This window comes from Ceratocystis lukuohia (genome assembly GCF_044167205.1).
Source record: "Ceratocystis lukuohia strain C4212 chromosome Unknown Supercontig9_pilon, whole genome shotgun sequence".
NCBI classification, from domain to species: Eukaryota; Fungi; Ascomycota; class Sordariomycetes; order Microascales; family Ceratocystidaceae; genus Ceratocystis; species Ceratocystis lukuohia.
Window position 1 is genome coordinate 1,158,497 of NW_027263528.1, and position 18,541 is coordinate 1,177,037.

General features: G+C 49.1%; 5 protein-coding genes across 5 annotated transcripts; 1 reads left to right on the plus strand and 4 right to left on the minus strand.

Moving 5' to 3' along the window:
• Positions 1-4,323: 4,323 nt before the first annotated feature.
• On the minus strand, positions 4,324-6,570 carry HOO65_090271 (uncharacterized protein; the record flags this gene model as incomplete). The annotated part of the gene is made up of 3 exons (XM_071004467.1): positions 4,324-5,147; positions 5,198-6,426; positions 6,560-6,570. The coding sequence occupies 3 exons, from the start codon at positions 6,568-6,570 to the stop codon at positions 4,324-4,326; spliced, it is 2,064 nt and encodes a 687-aa protein (XP_070856157.1).
• Positions 6,571-7,932: 1,362 nt separating this feature from the next.
• Positions 7,933-9,206, minus strand: HOO65_090272 (putative trans-2-enoyl-CoA reductase 2, mitochondrial; the record flags this gene model as incomplete). The annotated part of the gene is made up of 2 exons (XM_071004548.1): positions 7,933-8,995; positions 9,064-9,206. 2 exons carry the CDS (start codon positions 9,204-9,206, stop codon positions 7,933-7,935), a joined length of 1,206 nt encoding a protein of 401 aa, XP_070856158.1.
• A 1,185-nt stretch (positions 9,207-10,391) lies between these two features.
• On the minus strand, positions 10,392-11,084 carry HOO65_090273 (uncharacterized protein; the record flags this gene model as incomplete). The annotated part of the gene is made up of 1 exon (XM_071001671.1): positions 10,392-11,084. The coding sequence occupies one exon, from the start codon at positions 11,082-11,084 to the stop codon at positions 10,392-10,394; it is 693 nt and encodes a 230-aa protein (XP_070856159.1).
• A 3,399-nt stretch (positions 11,085-14,483) lies between these two features.
• On the minus strand, positions 14,484-15,309 carry HOO65_090274 (Ubiquitin-conjugating enzyme E2 35; the record flags this gene model as incomplete). Its single annotated transcript, XM_071004596.1, has 4 exons — positions 14,484-14,662; positions 14,782-14,913; positions 14,994-15,082; positions 15,257-15,309. 4 exons carry the CDS (start codon positions 15,307-15,309, stop codon positions 14,484-14,486), a joined length of 453 nt encoding a protein of 150 aa, XP_070856160.1.
• Positions 15,310-16,807: 1,498 nt separating this feature from the next.
• On the plus strand, positions 16,808-18,534 carry HOO65_090275 (Major facilitator superfamily domain-containing protein 1; the record flags this gene model as incomplete). The annotated part of the gene is made up of 3 exons (XM_071004499.1): positions 16,808-17,059; positions 17,127-17,238; positions 17,306-18,534. 3 exons carry the CDS (start codon positions 16,808-16,810, stop codon positions 18,532-18,534), a joined length of 1,593 nt encoding a protein of 530 aa, XP_070856161.1.
• Between the last annotated feature and the right edge of the window lie 7 nt (positions 18,535-18,541).

Sequence of the window (18,541 nt, forward strand, 5' to 3'; positions counted from 1 at the left end):
TCTTGTCGTGATGAGAGGCGTGAGAAGACCAGGACGAGGGCAGCCCGGGAATCCAGGAGAAGAGGGCGGCTATATGAAAGGGCGGCCAGCGGCTCTGCTAGGAGCTAGAGCTGGAGCTAGAGCTGGAGCAGGCGAATAAGCGAGAGAACGAGAACAAGGCAAAGAGGGCAAAGAGGGCCGAGGGGATGATGGATGGGAAGACAGGAGAAGACGAAGGGCAAAGCAAGGGCCTTTCTTTAGCTCAAATGCAAGATATGCAGATGGAATTTGCAGGAAGAAGAACAGCAAGAAAGAAAAAGAGACTAACAGGAATGGATAAACTAAAAGTAGCACTTCACAACAAGGTATGTTGATAAAGAGAAGGAATCGCTTCGCTGCATCAAGGAGGGGTTCTCTATGAAGGGGGGGGGGGGGTGTGCAATAATACACCGAGTCAAAACGAGCAACAATGAATTGTGTATAGACAATCAATCGGCAGGAGAGAGAAGCGAACGCATTCAAGCAGCAGGAAAAAGACAAGTGAAGCGAAGCGAGTGTGGATGGGATGGACAATGAAGGAGAGAAAGCAAAAGCAGAGCAAAAGAAATTTCAAGAGCAAAGTAAATATTTTATTACTGCCCCCGAAGGTATGCCCGGCCTTGGAAAGAACGGGGATCAGAAGCGGTAGTAATAACCTATTTTGTCCTGGTCTTTTCCTTCCTGCCTTCTTGTCTGGTGTGTATTTTTTTGTCTTGTTCTTGCCTTTTGGAGAGGGAAGGAGGGCTCTTCCTTGAACAAAAAGAAGAAACGAATAGCAACAACGCTCGAGCCGCAATGAGGACAAGCAAGGCTAATAGAAAGGGAAAAAAGAAGAAAAGAAGAGAGAAAAAACAAAATGAAAAAATGAAAAAAAAAAAAAGAAGGCTGTAGGTAAAGTGATCGTAGCTAGCCGTTATACCTGTATTTATGCATGCAAGTGCAACTGCCTGCCTGAGCTAGTACCCCAGAAGAGCAAGTACTCGGATGTCGCGAGATATAGAGCAACAGCAAAGTTATTGGCCAGAAATAAGAGGCCTGCATATCAAATGTAGATAAAAGCAGATAAGGCTGCGCAAACTCTTCCCTTTGGAGAATCGCACTGTTGGTGCTGTTTGTGGGCTTGATCTGGCTTCTCCTAGCCTGCCTCAGCCTTAGTCGTGACCTTGGCCGGTGACTGAAGTGGGATGTTGCATTTTGATGAGGACGAACAAGTAGCATATGTACAGGCATATGCACACATGTGGTACACACGTAGCGCACGAACGGAGGCACAACATTGTTACTGTACCCATGTAACTTATGTATTCATGTTACTACTTGTACAGTTGCAAGCGCACTCGCCGCCCACATACACTGCCCATTGCAACTGACTGTACATACACACACGCACACGCACACACACGCACACACACGCTCACACACGCTCACACACACCCACGCACGCTCACGCTCACGCCCACACTCACACACATACACGTACGCGCATATACATACACGATCACGCCCACATGCTGGTGTAATCATGCATCCATCTGTCCTATCTGTATGTACACAGGAACACACGAGACAGACGCAGACACAGACACAGATACAGGCAGTAGTAGCAGTACAAGAAACCAACGATTCGCCTGTACTTTGCCTGGGCTTAACAGCCACGTCAGAGGCTTTACTGTCAGTGGCGATAGAGAAAGGCTTTTATAGCCTCAGGCTTCTTCTGGCTTTCCCCTTCTGAGCAACAAGCCAAGCTTTGACGACGTTGAAAATGAGATTTTCGACCGTGCGCGTCCAGCACAAGGGAAATAAAATATTAAAAAAAAAATAGCGAGAAAACACAGACGCAGCCAAGCGCGGAATATCAAATCCTCGCAAACAAGCAAGACTCGAGAGACAGCCCAAGCTTGGGGATCCCCTTCCTTCGCCTTCCTTTTGGTCCTGCTCTCCTGCTCTCCTGCTGCTCTCCTGTTGCTCTCCTGCTGCTCTCCTGCTGCTCTCCTGCTGCTCTCCTGCTGCTCTCCTGCTCCCTTACGCCCCTTGGGCTTCTCCAAGGGCAAATAGCCCTTTAGAAAAGGAAGCTAAAGATAGAAGAGCTGCAGCACGAGGGATGCGGTCTGGGTGCAAGACATGCCAAACCACACACAGCCTAGTAAACGCTGTCCTATCCCCTCCCTCCCTTCCTCAACCTCGCTCGCAGCAAAGCAACCGCCCTCTTTAGCCGTTGCTTTTCCCATTCGGGACTCTTGACAACCACCAAGGAGGAGCAGGCGACGACAAGCCTACGTCTGGGTCTTTTGTCTAGTGTCCTGCTTCTTTGTCCCTTTTGACCTGGTCTGGGGCCATAAGACATCCATCCAGTGTGTGGCGGTTTGTCGTTCATCCCTATGTCTCGCCATTGTCGGTCTTAGCAATGTCTCATTCACATGTGATAGAATGGAAAGCCTCTCTACTTGGCGTATATTAACCTACAGAATGCGTGCATGCGTACGTACGTACATACATCCACGCATGTCCTTTCTCCTGTCTTTTCTCCTTCGCCCTTCTTTCAGCACATTCTGCATGCACACATCTCTCGCTCTTTCACCCTTCCTCCTTCTGTGCTCTTCCTCCGTGTTCAAAAGGACCGTGATAAAATGGAAGATGCAACCAAGCCCACCAATCTAAATGCCTTCCTCCTCTCCTCTCTCATTCCCTTCTCCTTCCTTTCCCCACAGTCTTCTGTCCGTCCAGCGAGAGGGCCTAACCTACATATGGAGCTCAAAGCATTCACTGTAGGTCTGGACCCTTGGCCCACTTCGTACTTGACTTCCATCCTGTGCTGCCCTCTCTCTCTCTTTTCCTTCGGCTTTTCGTATCTACCAGGAATCCCTCCCTTCCCCCTGCTACTTCACTTCTTCAGCCCTGTCCCCTGCAAACCTATGCACTAACAACAACAACCCCTTACCTTCCTTTTCTGTCCTCGCGGGGGGGGGGGGGGCTCTACATCTGTATTTACTTCTTTTCTCTCCTATTGCCTTGCCAGCCGAGTTTTCATCCCATCGATCGCCTTGTATTGCACTGCCCGTTGGCCGTGATGTGACATCCAGCCCAAACACACGGACAGGGCAAAGAACAGGGCTAGCTATCCAGATGGACGATGGGCAAGAACAAAAGAGGAGACGGAACCCACCTAACCAGTTAACCAGTCGTCTCTTCTCTCTGCTTTACTATTCTAGCTCCTCAAAACCAATCCCCAAGCAGCAACTAGACGAGACAACAAAAGGCGCTAAGAGTTGGTGGCTAGTCTCCGTCTGACTTTTCTGCGCATCTGCATATCTGTCTCTTTCTCTCTATCTGCATGTGCCTATCTGTGTGCATCTGTTTGAGTCCTCTTGTTTCTTTCTATATTACTACTCTAGCCCGCCCGTTGCCCCGTCGGCCCTCGGCTTAGTTCAATGTCGATCGAAACCCAGTACCCAATCCCAAATCCCAAAGTGCAAATCAACCACCCAGTCAAAATTACATCGGCGTTGAGCGCGGCCCTTTGTCTGGCAAAAAGGTCAACTAGTTGGTCAGCACTCCACGATAGTTCCCCATCTGTCGAAAACAAGCAAATTCAAGTCTAGGCGAGGCCGTCTTACTACCTTCTCCGTGCTTAAGCTGTTCTTCGTTCTGTCCTGTCCGCTCTTCTTCCCCTTCTCTCTTTCTATTTCTCTATTAATTAGTCTTGCCCCGCTGTTTCACATTCATCTTAATCCCAACAACTTTGCCCCATTCCTCTACAAGTTCTGTAACTTGGTCCAGGTCTGTCTCTTTCTTAAATAGCGATCCGGCTCGGTGCGAGCCGTGTCATGGCCCTTCTTTGTTATGAGCTATATTATACAGGGAAATTTCACAAGACAGGGAGAGGGAGGGTCAATACACAACCACAGGCCGATACATGAAAAAAACTGATTATTGATAACACGGAGGAGAATATTAAAATAATAATCAAAACAAAAGAGAAAAGTAATATTTTCTAAAGTATCAATAAAACTCGCATCTGCGTCGCTGACAAAAACCAGAACAAAATGCAATGACGTCAATATCAGCTATACAGCTGCCCAAACCAGTCCCTTAATATTCAATCCACACAACCCTAGTCGTATATAACCCTAATGTCGATATCAAGAACTCTGTCGTATTTCAGATTTCATGCCTCACATGTTTGTCCAGTCGGCTGCTTCCTAATCTTAGCTCTTAGCAGGGCACTAGCCACCACTCACCCACATCCTCGTCATCTCTCATTTGCCACACCCGTGATTGCGCCCACAGCCAGCGCCCCGACACGAGCTACGCATACGACGACCATCCCGGCCCTCGAGGAGTCTCCGAAACATGTGTGTAGGCCTGTGCCGGCATTTGGACGTGCATAAGGGACTTGGTTCGTTGCGGCTGTGAGAGCACTGTATTCTCGCCCTCCGTAGGCGCCGTGCTGGAGTTTCCGCCGGACGGCCACATGCCGAAGAAGCGCGCTTTGCGCGCGCGCCTTGTTGAAGGTGATGACGAAATCGAAGGAGACGGGCATGGCGAAGGCGGTAGGTTGTGCTGCAGCTGCTGCTGTGTTTGCTGGCATGCATAGTCCCGCACTACGGGCGCCCCGTCGGCATCGTCTGCATTAAGTTGAAGCGACCCCGTGGGACTTGCAGGGAGGCCGCCAGGAATAGACACCGGACGACAAGAAGCAGAACCCGGGCCGCCAGATACAGGCATAGACACAAGAATAGGGGCAGGAATAGCGTCAGGTCCAGTAGCAGGCGAAGAATCGGCTGCCACCGTAATGGGGGATAATGCGGTGGTGGGTTGTTCAGGTTCGTGATGAAAAAAATTCAAGCAGGGCGGAGTCGTACTCAGTAGTGGGGGCGAGGCAGCGGCGACAGCGGTAACAGCAGCAGTAACAGCAGCAGTGGTGATGCTAGTTTTGGTGATAGGCTGAGGCCGGGGTGGTAGAGCTGGTCTTTCGAGCTCTGCAGCGGTAGAAGGCTCAGTAGGATGTAAGGCTGTAGAGAAACCTGCGGATGCATTCTCAGAGGGCTCATCGGCTGAGGCATCTGCAATGTTATCAGCAGTTGACTGGGTGGTAGAAGCATCCGGCCTCATCTCTGCCTGAGCCTCAGCTTTGGCTCCAGTCTTAGCCTTATCCTTCCCAGTATCATCCACTTCTAACCTACTACTGGCCTCTTCTTCTTGAGCTTCGACCGCTGCCGACGAGGGCTGCGGCTCCGCGAGCGGCGCCTCCACGGGCCGTGACGGGGATGGATTGAAACAACCTCAAAGTCCGACTCATCCGTCGCCGCAGGTTCCAGCGCGAGGTCCTGAAATGCATGCTGCGGGTCGGGCGGGGTTTCGGCAGTGAAGGCCAATGGATCGTTTGCAAGGGCTGGTTCAGAGTCTTTGCGTGGAGCGAGAGCATCAGGATTAGCCGCAGTTTCAGTGGCAGCCTCAGCGATGTTGGTGGGAGTAATATCAGCGGCGGTAGCCGGCTGTGCTCTGCAATCACGGCCATCAACACTGGCTGCAGCAGTAGCCACTGCCGACTCACCGTCCATCTCATGGATGCCCGCAACGATATGCATTTCTCCCTCTTGCCTGCCTTTGCCTGCCTCGACAGCATCTGTAGTTTCCATATCATCCTCGGACTCACCCTCAAGGTCTACATCGCCCGGCCCGAGATCAGGCCCTATAGTTCCACAAAGAGAAATCGGGCCATCTTCATGCATTTGTCGTTCTACTTGAGTATGCTCCTGGCTGGCACGGTGCATATCTTCGACCATGAGTTTCATACGTTCCTCCTCGCGTTCGCGTTCTAGTTCCTGTACACGCGCCTCCATGTCTGCCAGCTGCAAAGACATTCGCACAGAAACACGCCTCTCCTCATCCAAGTCTGAACGGATCTGTACTGCTTGGCGCATAGCCGCAGCTTCACGTGCAACTGCAGCGCTCAACTCGGAGCGCGACGCCAAGTATGCACCACTTATGGCAGCACATAGGCTAGGAGCATTGGCCAGTGTAACCCATGTCTGCAGAGTTTCAGCCCGGGCAGGGGAGGAATGGTAGTTTTCAATAAGAGCACGCAGCTCGGCATCAACTGTGGGGTGGGCACCACGTTTAATGCTTAGCACATCGAGCACATCTCGGTCCTTGAGGCGGGGACGCAGAGAGGCGAATTCGGCTTCAGCAGCATCAGCAAGGCCGGTGTTTCCTGCAGCAGTGGCAGCGGCAAGAACATCGATAGAGGTCTGCATGTGGGCCATAAGGGACCTTCGGCTGGAGGGGATAGGCAGTGGAACGACGTATTTTTGTGTGTATGAGTAGTGGATAAAGGCGTAAAGAACCTGGGCGGAGTTTGGCGACAGGAGCCCAGACGGAATGATGGTGGCAGGGACGGAGAGAGATCTAGCGTCCAGTTCTGTGGAGAGGACGTTGGAAATTTGGTCTAAAGGACTGTTGGTGGGGGGTGAGGGGGGTGTTAGTCGGGCGTTAGTTAAGCGAGGGGGGGGGGGGGGGGGGAAGGACAGGGAGGACTAACGAGAGTTCCATAGTGGACAAAAGCAAGGAGGAAAATGGGAGGAAAGGAGATATAAAAGTCAACAACAGTCTGTCCAGCTTCAGTATCGGTATCGGAATGCGGGAGGAGCCAAAGATTAGAAGATAGAAGAACAACCAAATTAACCGGGAAGACAAGGAGGAAAAGGGCAGAAAGGAAAAGAGATAGAAAAAAAAAACGTTCACAAAAAGCGCGAGAGAAGAATCAATACAGTCAAGTCAATAAAACCACAGGCCAAGCTGGACTTCATGCATAGTCAGGTAAGAGTGCAGTGGACCTCTCGAAGCTATATATCCTCAATGTCGAATGATGCTCTAGGTGTAGTCCAGCATACAATTAGGCACTAGCTTAGATAGATAGGCATGACACAAATACTGGGCCGCTAGAGTTTTTGAGGCTGGGTTTCGCTGATGTGGACAGGCTTGGCCAGCGATGAGGCTTTCTTTTGGAGTACTGGGATAGGAGGAAGGTAGCTTGAGTAGGGCTGATCTGGCTCGTGGACGAGACAATGACGGATGGCGAGATATACAGTGGTATAAAGAGCTTGACTCAATCTGTAGACGCATAGTATGAGTAACAGAATGAGTGGTGCATGTGAGCCTGCATGCATGTTGTTGACCAGTGCGTACTAATGCACTGACTGCCAACACCAGCCAGTCAATCAGTATTTTGCTACCGACAAGGCAAGCTCACCAAGAGCTAGACACGCACGCATCGGCCAAGTTAGGCTGCGGATAGCCAAGGGATTTTATGAGGCGAGAAGAAGAATAGGCAGACGTTAACAGGGGTAGGTGTGATGTTGACAATATGAGCCCAGAGATAAGAAGAGAAGAAAACATGACATCTTTTCTGCTGTGTTTGCTTCGAGCCCTAGCGTTTTTAGTGAGGCGAGCATATATCAGACGATATACGATAGAGAGAGAGAGCGGGTGTTAGTCCAAAATCCCTAGGCCATGGGCCATGGACCATGCAGAAAAACCTGGCTTTTTAGCTGGCTGTGCGTTTCTGCCCAACGCCCATGGGGCCTTTTTCTATCTTTTTAAACAAACATCTTTTTATTCTTCTCGTTTTATTCGTCCTTCTACGGCATGAAGAGAATGAAGAAAAAAAAGAAAAAAAAAAGGTAAAAAAAGGGAAAAAAAAGCCCTCCTCAACGCCTAATGCTGCAGGTACAACTGGCAACAACACAGCCCATAGCCTACATGACATCAGAACCCCAGGGAAGCCAAGAGAACCCCTCGCTAAAGAACAGGCCCCAGTAGAGGAAAAAAAAAAGAGAGAGAGAAGAGGAGGGAGAGATATGTGACTATCCAATTCCTGTTTCCCTCTCTTTCCCCCTCTCGGCACTCTCTCATCTAGGTCTCGCCAAACATGAAAATGCCCTTGCCGCCCCGGAACCCCTCTAGTCCATTCTGAACCATACCCGCTAGCTCCTTCTCGCCCGTATCCCACTCCCATTTTTGCTCAATGTATGGGACGTCGACGAACCGGCCCTGGCGCATGAGCTCCAGAATATCATTGATTGTGATGCGCCGGCCCTCAGCATCTGTCTGGTTCCACCGTGTCAGCCAAAATCCAAGCAGCCGGATGTCCTTGAAGATCATCAGCCCCGCTGGGACCTGCGTGCGTTCTCGGGCCGCCATTGCACCATAGGTCACAAGGCTACCGCCATAACCCAATGTGCGTGCCATGGCCGTTAGACTCTTGCCACCAACACAGTTAAGTCCTAGGCCAACCTCCTCGCCCTTGCCAAGAATCTCCGCCAGTTGTGCAGACCACTCGCGCGCCGTAAACTCAGCATCAGTGACTACGACCGTAGCCCCTAGCTCCTTCAGCTCAGCCTTAAGAGCCTCCGTCTCGGCAGGTGTGGCACGTTCACGCACGACGTTGATGCTACGTAAGCCCCATAGCCGACCTAATTGGATGGCTGCACGGCCAACACCTGAATTGGCGCCGTTCTGCACAAACCATGAACCTGAATTAGGTGCAAGAGGTGTCATGGTGCCCTGGGGCTTATTTTGCGGCCCATATAGCCGCAACAGTCGGTATGCAGTGCTAGGATTGACACTAACAGTAGCGGCTTGTGTAGTTGTCAGGCCGGTCTTGTCAATAGGCATAAGCGTTGAGGCATCAGCAAGTGCGTGAGTGCGCCAAGTGCCAAAGCCCGACGAGGCGGGGATTACCCAATCGCCAGGTGAGAGATGCGATACGCCGCTACCGGCTGACAGGACCTCAAATACGGCTTCGTTACCTGGAATGGCAGACGGCTCAGATGTCCCGATCAATTGTGAAAAAGCAGGCTTGATGCCGTATGTACCCTGCACGGTATTGATATCGGCGGGGTTGATGGGAGCGGCTAGCGTGCGTAGAAGTACTTGCGACGACGGTATGGTTGGGGAGATAGAGTGCGCATGAAGACTGTATTAAAAGGCGTTAGTTAGAAAAGATGGGGGCGGTAGATGTAGATGGCGACGATTGCGACATACTGAAGTACTTCTCCGGGGTTGCCGGCCTTAGAGTACACCAAAGATTTGGCCTGTGTGTATCCATACGGACCTGATTTCCAGCGAGCAAATACACGCGGCAATAAGCGCGGCAATGCGCGGTTGGCAATGGTAGGTCGAGGCATGGCCAGAAGTTGTTGGAGGTGCAAATTGTGTATAGATTATGCAAACTGGTGGAGACGAGACGATTCAAAGACAATGATCTGTTATTTCGATTAAAATCGCACTGCAGGGCCTCCCAACAACAATCTTACCGTTCGTTGTCAGTTCCATCATCACCCGATTTGTCTTAACAAGCACCAACAGAACTTCCCTTGATCCCGATAAGCCCACCCCTTATCGCACCAATCACAGTCATTCTCTCCCTCGAGAGCTTGAGAGCTTGTAGCCCCGGACCAGTGAGCTTCCTAAATTCTCGCTTATGACTGGCTGGTCAGTTCTTCTTTGGGTCTTTTGAGGAAGGGCCTTTGGAGATTTATAATTTTTGTGGGGCCGGCATTAGGGACGGCTCCCTGTCCTAGTACTGCACATCATGTAAACAAACGACAATATCACCGATAACATCAGCATGTCAAGGAGATGGGGAAGTAAGAGGAATATCAATAGACTATAAAAACAAAATAACAAATCAAAGTAGATAGGAGAAATCAATTCAAATGAATGTGCCCAAAATTGAGCTGGGTATCGCGAGTTCCATCTGTTCTTTCTTGCCTTGCCGAATGCCTTGGCCACCAACCATGATGCCCAACTCGCCCTCGATAATGTGAGCCATCTTCATACAAGAGCACACTGATATACCGCCACAGGCTGTTCGAGGTTATAACAGCACCCTTCTTGTTCTCAGATGCATTCCAGTCAAATTCCTAGATAGCGGACTGGACACATCCAATAAAAATCAGTTGCTTTCTCTCCCTTTTCATGTCTCACAGGTATTATAAGACTATTCAGGTTTGTCTCGTGAATAACAGAAAGCAGCTGAGCAGAAGATGGCGCAAGGCAATAGACGCAAGAGAGAAAGGAGATAAGAGTAAATAATAACAACCAAATGATGGGATATGTTGGATAAGGTGAAAAAAGAAGCAAGAAAACTTGGCACAATAAAAAGAAAAACAATAGGAAAGGAAATAGGCACAACCGTCCAAGTTCAGCCTCGTCTGGAATGAAAAATTGGAAAGGGTTCAGAGTCATCGTCGCTCATCAACAAAATCCAGATAGAAAAAGATATGGGGGTAGAAGGCAGAGATAAACAAAGGAAAAAGAGAGAAGCAGAGTGTAAAAACACCTAAAAATTGCAGGCATGTTCGATGCACTTATTTAAATGTCTTGAAGAAGGACTCGTCGGAAATCGTGCCTGCGTTGCCAAGGTCGATATTCGTCTCCAAAGTGCTAAGCTCGGGAATCATCGGGGGCGGTGGGCCTGACTTCTTAGGCTCGTCCAATATGATACTCGATCGCTTTGAGGATCCGTCGGAAGAGCGGAGACGCTGGAACCAGCCACTACGGCGCTTGGCTTTCTTATCATCTACAATCGATCCGTTGCCGCCGCTGCTGGGCCGGGCTGATGCCAGCCCAGGCGTGGTGGGCGTAGACGTGGTCATAGCTTTATCTTCTGCGTAAGCGTGATTCAACAAAGATCGACTAAGAAGACGGCGGATACTGCCATGACGGGTGGTTGTCGGCGAATCATCGGCACGCCGTTTAGATCCACGCGTGGCAGAAGGGACTGGAGGAGAGGAAATGGAAATCGTACTATTACCGTTGGTAGAAGCGCCGACAACTTTAGAAGCTGTCGTTGTTTCTGATGTAACTGCAGGTTTAGGGGTAGCATTTTGCGCCCTTTTGGTGACAGCAGCTGAAGTTGGATTCGGAATCGGCGCTGGTGCCGTAGTCACAGGCGAAGGCAGTGGCGGAGGAATGTTGGTGCCATCGGTAAGCGATTCAAAATTGAAGTCAAGAGCGGGCAATTCGAAGCGCTTGGGCGCATCCGTTTTGACAGCAGGCATAGCTAAAGTGCGGTTCTTCGAGGACACTGTATTGGCGGCAACGGTGGCGGAAGAGGAGGGCGAATCCAAACTCAATGTTGAGGTCGACACCAGGCTATTTTCGTCTTGCTGCTGGCTGGGTTTCTGTTTTGTCGCTTGGTGGTGATGATAGGTCAAGGCGCGCGACTCCTTAAGTCGGGACGATGCAGTCACCAAGGTAGAGAAGAAACGTACAAACAGCGGTCGGTATGGAGTGCCTGAAGATTTCCACGCTGATGCGTTGAGAGGCCGAGAGGGGGGATTCGAGGCTCTGAGGGGATCCAGCGTGGCGGTTTTACGGGATAATTTGCTGCTAGAGAGCAGGAAAGGAGAAGGACTGAGATAGTGGTGTGAAGATGGTTCGACCGCAAGGTAGATACAGGAGCCGACCAAAACCGCAGCGATTGGTGGGAGGAAGAAAAAGAAAAAAAAAAATTAGCCACAGTAGGAAGAGGTGGGCTAATTTCAAAACTGCTTTTCGAGAAAGCAGAGCGCGAAAATTAGAGACCCAAAGCCCGCTTTGAACTACCAAGCCAGGGACTTGGGTAGTGCAGAAAAATAAAAGGAGTGAGGGTAGGTAGGTCGCAATGCTAAAGCCAGACTGGAGCACCAAGTATGTAGGGGACCCTGAACAAAGCAAAGTTGAACAAGACCAGAGAAAGCGAGCGGATATAATCAAGGGTTGCGGCTCCTAGTATCCGTTTCGGAAGAGTCAATAGGCATTCAAAACAACACTCGGATCGACATAGAACTAGGGGGAGGACAGTCTTCGTGGTGTTGGGGGAGAACGACAACGTGGTACTGCGTGAAATGGCTGGCAATTGGGAGACAAGATGAGCTAAGTAATAGCAAGGTAGGTAGGTAGGCAGGTAGGCAGGAAGTGAAGAGAGAAAAAAAGAAGGGCTGGTGGGAAAGTAGATGAGGTTGTGGTATGACCAAGGATAAGAAAGTGGAGGGGGGCCAACTTAGGAATATATGGATAGAGTTCTCCAAACAGGGGGTCTACAGACTAGGACCCAGGTGGAGAGTCGGGGCTTACTTACTTTGCTATTCAGGCTGTCAAGTGAGATTCGTTTCTCGCTTCCTTGTGTTGAGGAATTGTAGTAGTCGATTGTGTCAATTGGCGATGGCTGGCTGGGTAAGGTATGAGAGGGGGGAAAAGGAAAGGGAGATAGAGGCTAGAGACTAAAGACAAGGAGATCTATATTAGAAACCAAGTTGGGTGTTAGTGGAATGTGGTCAAGCCTGGCTTGGACGTTTTACGAAAGGCAAGCAACGACAAAAAAGCAAGCAAAAAGAAAAAGGCTGGGAAGAGAGAGACAACTGACCAAAAGTTTGCTCGTAATAAGGAGAGAGAAAAAATGCGATGAAGATGAATATGAGCGTCAGGCTTAGAGACATAAAGCGCTCGTTACCAAGACCGGGATGGCGCTATCGCTAATTTTGGAGCGTGATATCAAGGGAGATTTGATAGTAGCAGTATTTAATATTAGCTGTAGAGTTTAAGCGTATGTACCAGTGACTGTTTTTATAGTATGACGACACATAGCAGAGATGACGATAGTACCTGGGGGGGCAAAAGAATGAGAGGAAAAAAGATGAAGAGAAGACGAGAATACAAGGGAACCCAAAATTTAAAAAAAAAAAAAAAAGGCAATATACACGCAATGGATTGAAAAATTTTCATGTGCTCTTTCCTTTTTCACCAGCAGGCAGTTCAGACGGACGTTTTTTGTACACGATAATAAGAAACACGGCTACTGCAACTACAGAATAGCAAAAGAAAAACCTGCAGCCCGTTCACCTCTAGAAGGCAAGAACCTGTGCTGTGGAGCTTCATCCCGAGATAGTGCATCATTGGACTTCTCCTTGGTCTGTCCACTTAATGGGCCAATCACAGAGCACATCTGTTGTTTTACGGCTCCTCTTTGTATGCCAGCCCCTGACTTTGACTCTAGGATTCTAGTTTTTATATCTACTTTGGGCCAGTGGTGGGATGCTCAAGGATTTTGCTACTGCAGGAGAGAAAGAAGGAGAAGGAAAAGAGTGCAGAGGTCCAAGAACACCCCAAAGTCCAGGTCCAAGCTTAGCTGCTGTACTTTAGCTCCTGCAGATACATGGCCGCTTCGATGACAAAACCAAGCTACACTCTCTTACATTACACACACAGAGCTCCTTCACTGACATGTCCTCCTCTCCATGCAAGGAGAGCGTGATCCCTCTCCAATCCTCTCGAAATAGGGGAGCCATAGCCTCTAAAGCCCTATCTTCCCCTCATCCTTTTTGCTAAAACAACAGAAATATATTGACATGCATTCCAAAATACAATCACGAACCACTACTTCATTCGTCACTTGCCATTCATTGACTAATCCATCAATATCTCCAGGACTACTCCTCCTCCCTTCGTAACAGTACAGTAGATAAGTTATGCTTCTTTTATTTTCCTACGTGTTGAGGAACAGAATGTCACAGCGTCCACGAAGGTGCCATGCTACCCCCTTCTAACCTTTGCTTGTTTCGTTTCTGATAACAAACACTTTTCTTTCTTTTCCTGTTTCGTTTCAATGTTTGTTTGCTTTGTTTCTTTGTGGTCCTAGTTACGCTGGCTAGCTGCATGCACTTAAAAAAAAATACAACGGCCAGATGTCAACCTGACACTGTCCCTTGCCGTGGGGAAGGCGAACGAGGGGGGCCGCTTTGCAAACTATTCTCTTGGTTTCTTCTTTGAGGTGTTTCAAAACTCTCAGTACATATCTCTCAACACGTTAAGCCTACGTACGATTCGACACCGCTAGCAGCCTCAAACAGCACAGTTAGTCAAGGAGTCAGCAAGCTTGCTTGGGAGCGTTCCCATGTCCTTTCAACCGCACATCGCCATTTCCAAACCCAAAACCGGCAAAGTCCTTGATTAGGTATAAGTCTTCAACTTTTAATGTCGCGTTATTTTATAGAAATTTCCCGGCAGTTAGCTTCGTGATACTAAGAAGTTCTTGAGAAAATTCACTGGTAATCTATAGGGTTAATTCGTCAAATGCTTTAGGGTTATATAATGAGGCAAAATGTCAATGCTTAGACAAGCTGTAAGCATGGGACAACAATGAACTTGACGACCCCGCTAGCACCTCAACAAAGAGCAGAGAAACTGGCTGTGAATTCAAGCAGAAATACCATGGGCCCAAAGAGTTAAAGTTGAGGAAGCCAGAAGATCAAATGAAACAAAGCAATCACCATAAAAAACAAGAATGCTAGAGCGGCCGAGAAAAAACAAAAGAGCAGGAAAGATAAAAATCAAGAGCAGGTTGGCAGCATGAAAGTAAAAAATGGCAAACACAAAAGCGATAGAATCTCAGCTGCTGCTACTGCTACTGTAGCTGATGCTTAGCTCTGTTTAGCGTACTTCTGCGTCCACTCGCGGGCTGTTGCGATGGCTGCTTGCTCATCCTCCTTCCAGCTTTTGGCTACATCAGCGGCTAGCGGGTCATCTGGATTAGGCGCACCGAGGAGAGCTTGGATAGATAACAAAATTGTGCGGATTTGCAAAGCAGGCGACCAGTTGTCTGAGAAGGAAAATCGTAGAGTTAGTCTGTGGTGTGTATCATGGGACGGGCCGGGCGGGGACGCGGCGCTTGAAAGATGCCCACAGATCTGGTAAGACATGGGAGGCAGAAGGGCTCACTTTTAAGCACATCTAGACAGATGCGGCCTAGCTTGTCAACATTTGGATGGAAGATCTTGGTCAAGAAACGGATCTTTGGAGGGGTCATGGGGTAGTCGTCCGGGAGAAACAGCTCAAGTTTGAAAACGCCGCCTATAAAATGGGATAGGACAATATTAGCTGGGGGGTTCCCAATTGGGCGAGAAATGCAAGGCAGGCGGAGGCCTATATACCCTCATATGGCGACTGCGAGGGGCCAAAAATCTCTACGTCAAAGTATCGTAGGTTGTCTTCGTGTGGAACGGCGCTGATGCCTGGGACACTACAGTGGGGTTAGCACAAGGTGCATGGAATGGAAATAGAAACCGCCAAGAAAAAAGCCTGTGGTTAGAATAAAACCCCATGCATAACATGAGATAGGTCTATTCGAAAGGACACCGCCAGGCAGAGTGGACAGCGGGGGTGATCAACGAAGGGGGGGGGGGTTAGGACATACGGCTCAGCCATCAGACGCTCGGTCTCCTTGATGATTCTCTTGGGCAGCGCCATTGTAAGCAGAGCAAAAGTAGCCAAGGGAAAAAGCAATGATTGCGGAAGAAAGAAGAAAAGGTAAATGTGCGACCGGAGTTTGAAGAGCAAGACGGGGGCGTTTGGGTGACTGAACTGGCTGGGCGAAAAAAAGAGGGACCCTAAAGATTGGCCCAACGTGCAGTTGACAAGGCTGAGAAAATCAATGACGACGGAAAAAAAGGGTTGCCCCTCACCAAGCTTGAAAGGAAGCGAAGAGGGGACAAGGCTGAGCGAGGTAGAGTCTAAACAACATCGGATATGTATGTTCGAGACAAAAAAAAATGATTAAACTTGGGTTGAAGAGAAGGAAATTACAAAATAAAGCTCGGAGTCTTCGTATATAATTTCAAGTAAGATTAAGGCATATTTTTCTTCCTGAGCAAGCTACCGAAGGTTGAAAGCCTTCGTAGAATACAAGACCACTATCCAGATGTGGCTGGGAAGGGTTGTCTTGCCATGGAATCATTTATGGGCGCCGGTTGTCGGACAGCTAACAAAGCCATGGAGGGTAGTTTAATATGATTCACGGACGGGGTTAAGAAAAATGCCTGAAATTCTAGATGGATGAAATGAATGTCTTTCTCTTAGTAACAATTAATGGGGCTTTGTGTCTGTGAATGTTCTGCTGGGAGTCTGCGTCGACTGGGCTATTCATTGCACATGGGCTTGATTGTGGGGATTACCAAATAGCATAGTTTTATACGAATCACCGATTCAGCCTTGAACAACAACGATGCTCGGTCTGACTTTGCGAGACCTGAAGGCTCTCGAGAACTGGTGATATATATTGTCTTAGACAAATTGTTTAGCCCGTAATCAGCCGAACAACAAAACCATTTGCGCAACAAAAAGTAGCAGAGAGAATAGTATTTGTGATTCATGTTCTAGATCAGTCTCTAATGGAAGAAGAACGGTCTTTTCCCTTCTGCTAGACTGTATTGCCTAAGTATGCTAGTGCGTTACCGCTCAATTTATAAGCGTGTGAAAGGCTCACGTACCCCCATGCCTTGATGCAGATTTTGCGTTTGATCTGATAAGATAAATGGACTAGTGTGGCATTCTGGCTTCCTGAAGGCTTCCTAAGGGCCTTATATGTTTGGGATGAGCTGGCGAAAGAAGGACTCGTGCCCCAAAAGGGAAGTTGCTGCGCTATGGATGCCCGGGTTATTGCCTTGACCGGCGCTAAGGCACGTTGAAAATGGACTTGGGCCATGTCATTACGAAAGGGAATCCTGAAAAAGCTGTCCGAAATTCGCTAGCTTGGTTATCAATCAGTTGCAGCCCTCTACCATCGCGAATGTTAGAATTGATTTGGTCGGGCTGGTGGGAAGTATAAAGGGGGGGAGCGTAGGCCTCTCGGTGGTCCTTGTTAGTTGTTCTCTCCTTGTTTCTACCTATTGCTTCCCTGACATCCATCTTATCAGATCACATACCATCCACCTCCTTGTCTCTCTCCTCGGTCCTGACCTCTCCAAAGATGAACGTCACGTCTTGTGATACTGCCATCGTGCAGTCCGAGTCAGACCATGAAAAGAACAGCTCGTCGGAAAAGGTCATTGTTGGTTTGGACCAGATCACTCCTAGTGTATCATCGCGGCCGGCCAGTGTCATGTCTGACCAGGTGCCATGGAAGATGAAGATCTCGGCCATTATTCTAATTACACTGGTGGGCTTTGGCTCCCATTGGAGTAGTGGCCTGACCTCGGCTATGAAAAAGACCTTGAAAAAGGTGGGTTTGGACTCCTTACTCATGGAATACTACGCTGCAAGGCCGCATCACTAACATATTGCTATAGGAGCTAAAAATCAACAACGCCCAGTACTCAGCTCTTGAGGCAAGTGACGACTTTATCAAGACGGCGTTGATGCTGTTGACCGGTATCGTGACGGATCGCATGGGCGGAGCCCGTAAGTTTATTCTCTTGCCCCTTCCTAGCTCAGACCAGATACTAAAATTGTTCCATGCGAATTATAGGCGCCATGCTTTGGGGCAATATAGCCTATACTATTGGCGCCGTTCTTGTTGCAGCTGCTGCTCAGGTGCGCAGCTACAAGTTTATGATTGCTGCTTATGTCATTCAGTCTCTCGGTGACACGGCCACCCAGGTCGCCCAGTTCAAGGTCTTTTCATCTTGGTTCCCCCCATCGCATGGCTTTGCCTCTACTCTGGGCCTTGAGCTGGGAATTGGAAAGATTGGCGCCTTTGTCGGAAAGGCTACTGCCAATCCTATTGCCAAGAGCACTGGTGACTTTGCCTGGGTCTACTGGACCGCTGTCTTTATCAACATCTTCACCAACATTGCCACAAGCGTCTTCTACTGGTTCTCTAAATGGTGTGAGAAGCGTTATACTGGAATCCGCGACCCTGCTACTGGCGAGAAGCTGACAGAGAAGAACAAGAATTGGGAGCTGGACAAGGTCGTGCGTTTGCCTTGGCCGTTTTGGAGTGTTATTTTATTCTCCATGTTCCAGACCTCGACGGCCATCATCTTCTCACAAAACTCGACCGAGTTAGCACAGCAGCGCTTCAAGATTTCCGAGGTCACAGCGGGATGGTACTCTTCCATGTCGCAGTATCTGGGCTTCTTCTTCGTGCCCATCATCGGTCTTTTTATCGATGTTTATGGCCAGCGTCTGACAATAATGTTTGTCTGTGGTCTCGGAATGCTTCTATCTATGTGCATGGTGGCCTGGGGTGATACTGTCTCCGGAACTGCTGCCTCTTTCGGCATTTACGCTGTCGCCGTATCCTTTGGCCCCACAGCAATTATTGACGGCATTCGGACTTCCATGTGGTACCAGGAAGTTTTTGGCTCGGGCTATGCCGTCAAAATTACTGTTAACAACAGCATGAACATTCTGGTTCGCATTATCACTGGAGTAATTCAGGACCACACGCCAGATGATACTTATGACCGCGTTGTTATTGCGTACGTATTCCTGGCTGCCGCATCTGTGGTCGTTGCTATTGGTCTGCTTGTTCTTGGTTATGCAACTGATACCCTTGGACGCCTACAGTGGAGCCGCAAGAAGCGTCTCGCAAATGGCGATCTCCTGCTTAAGTTGCATGAGTCTTTTGAGTCGCCAGCAAATATGCGCCGGAACACTCTTCTTAGCAAGAACCTGCTCATTGGCCTAGGCTTTATGGTGTTGGGCTCTTGGGCTGCATACTTCTGGGGCGTCGCTGTTGGCAAGAATGACTAAAAGACAA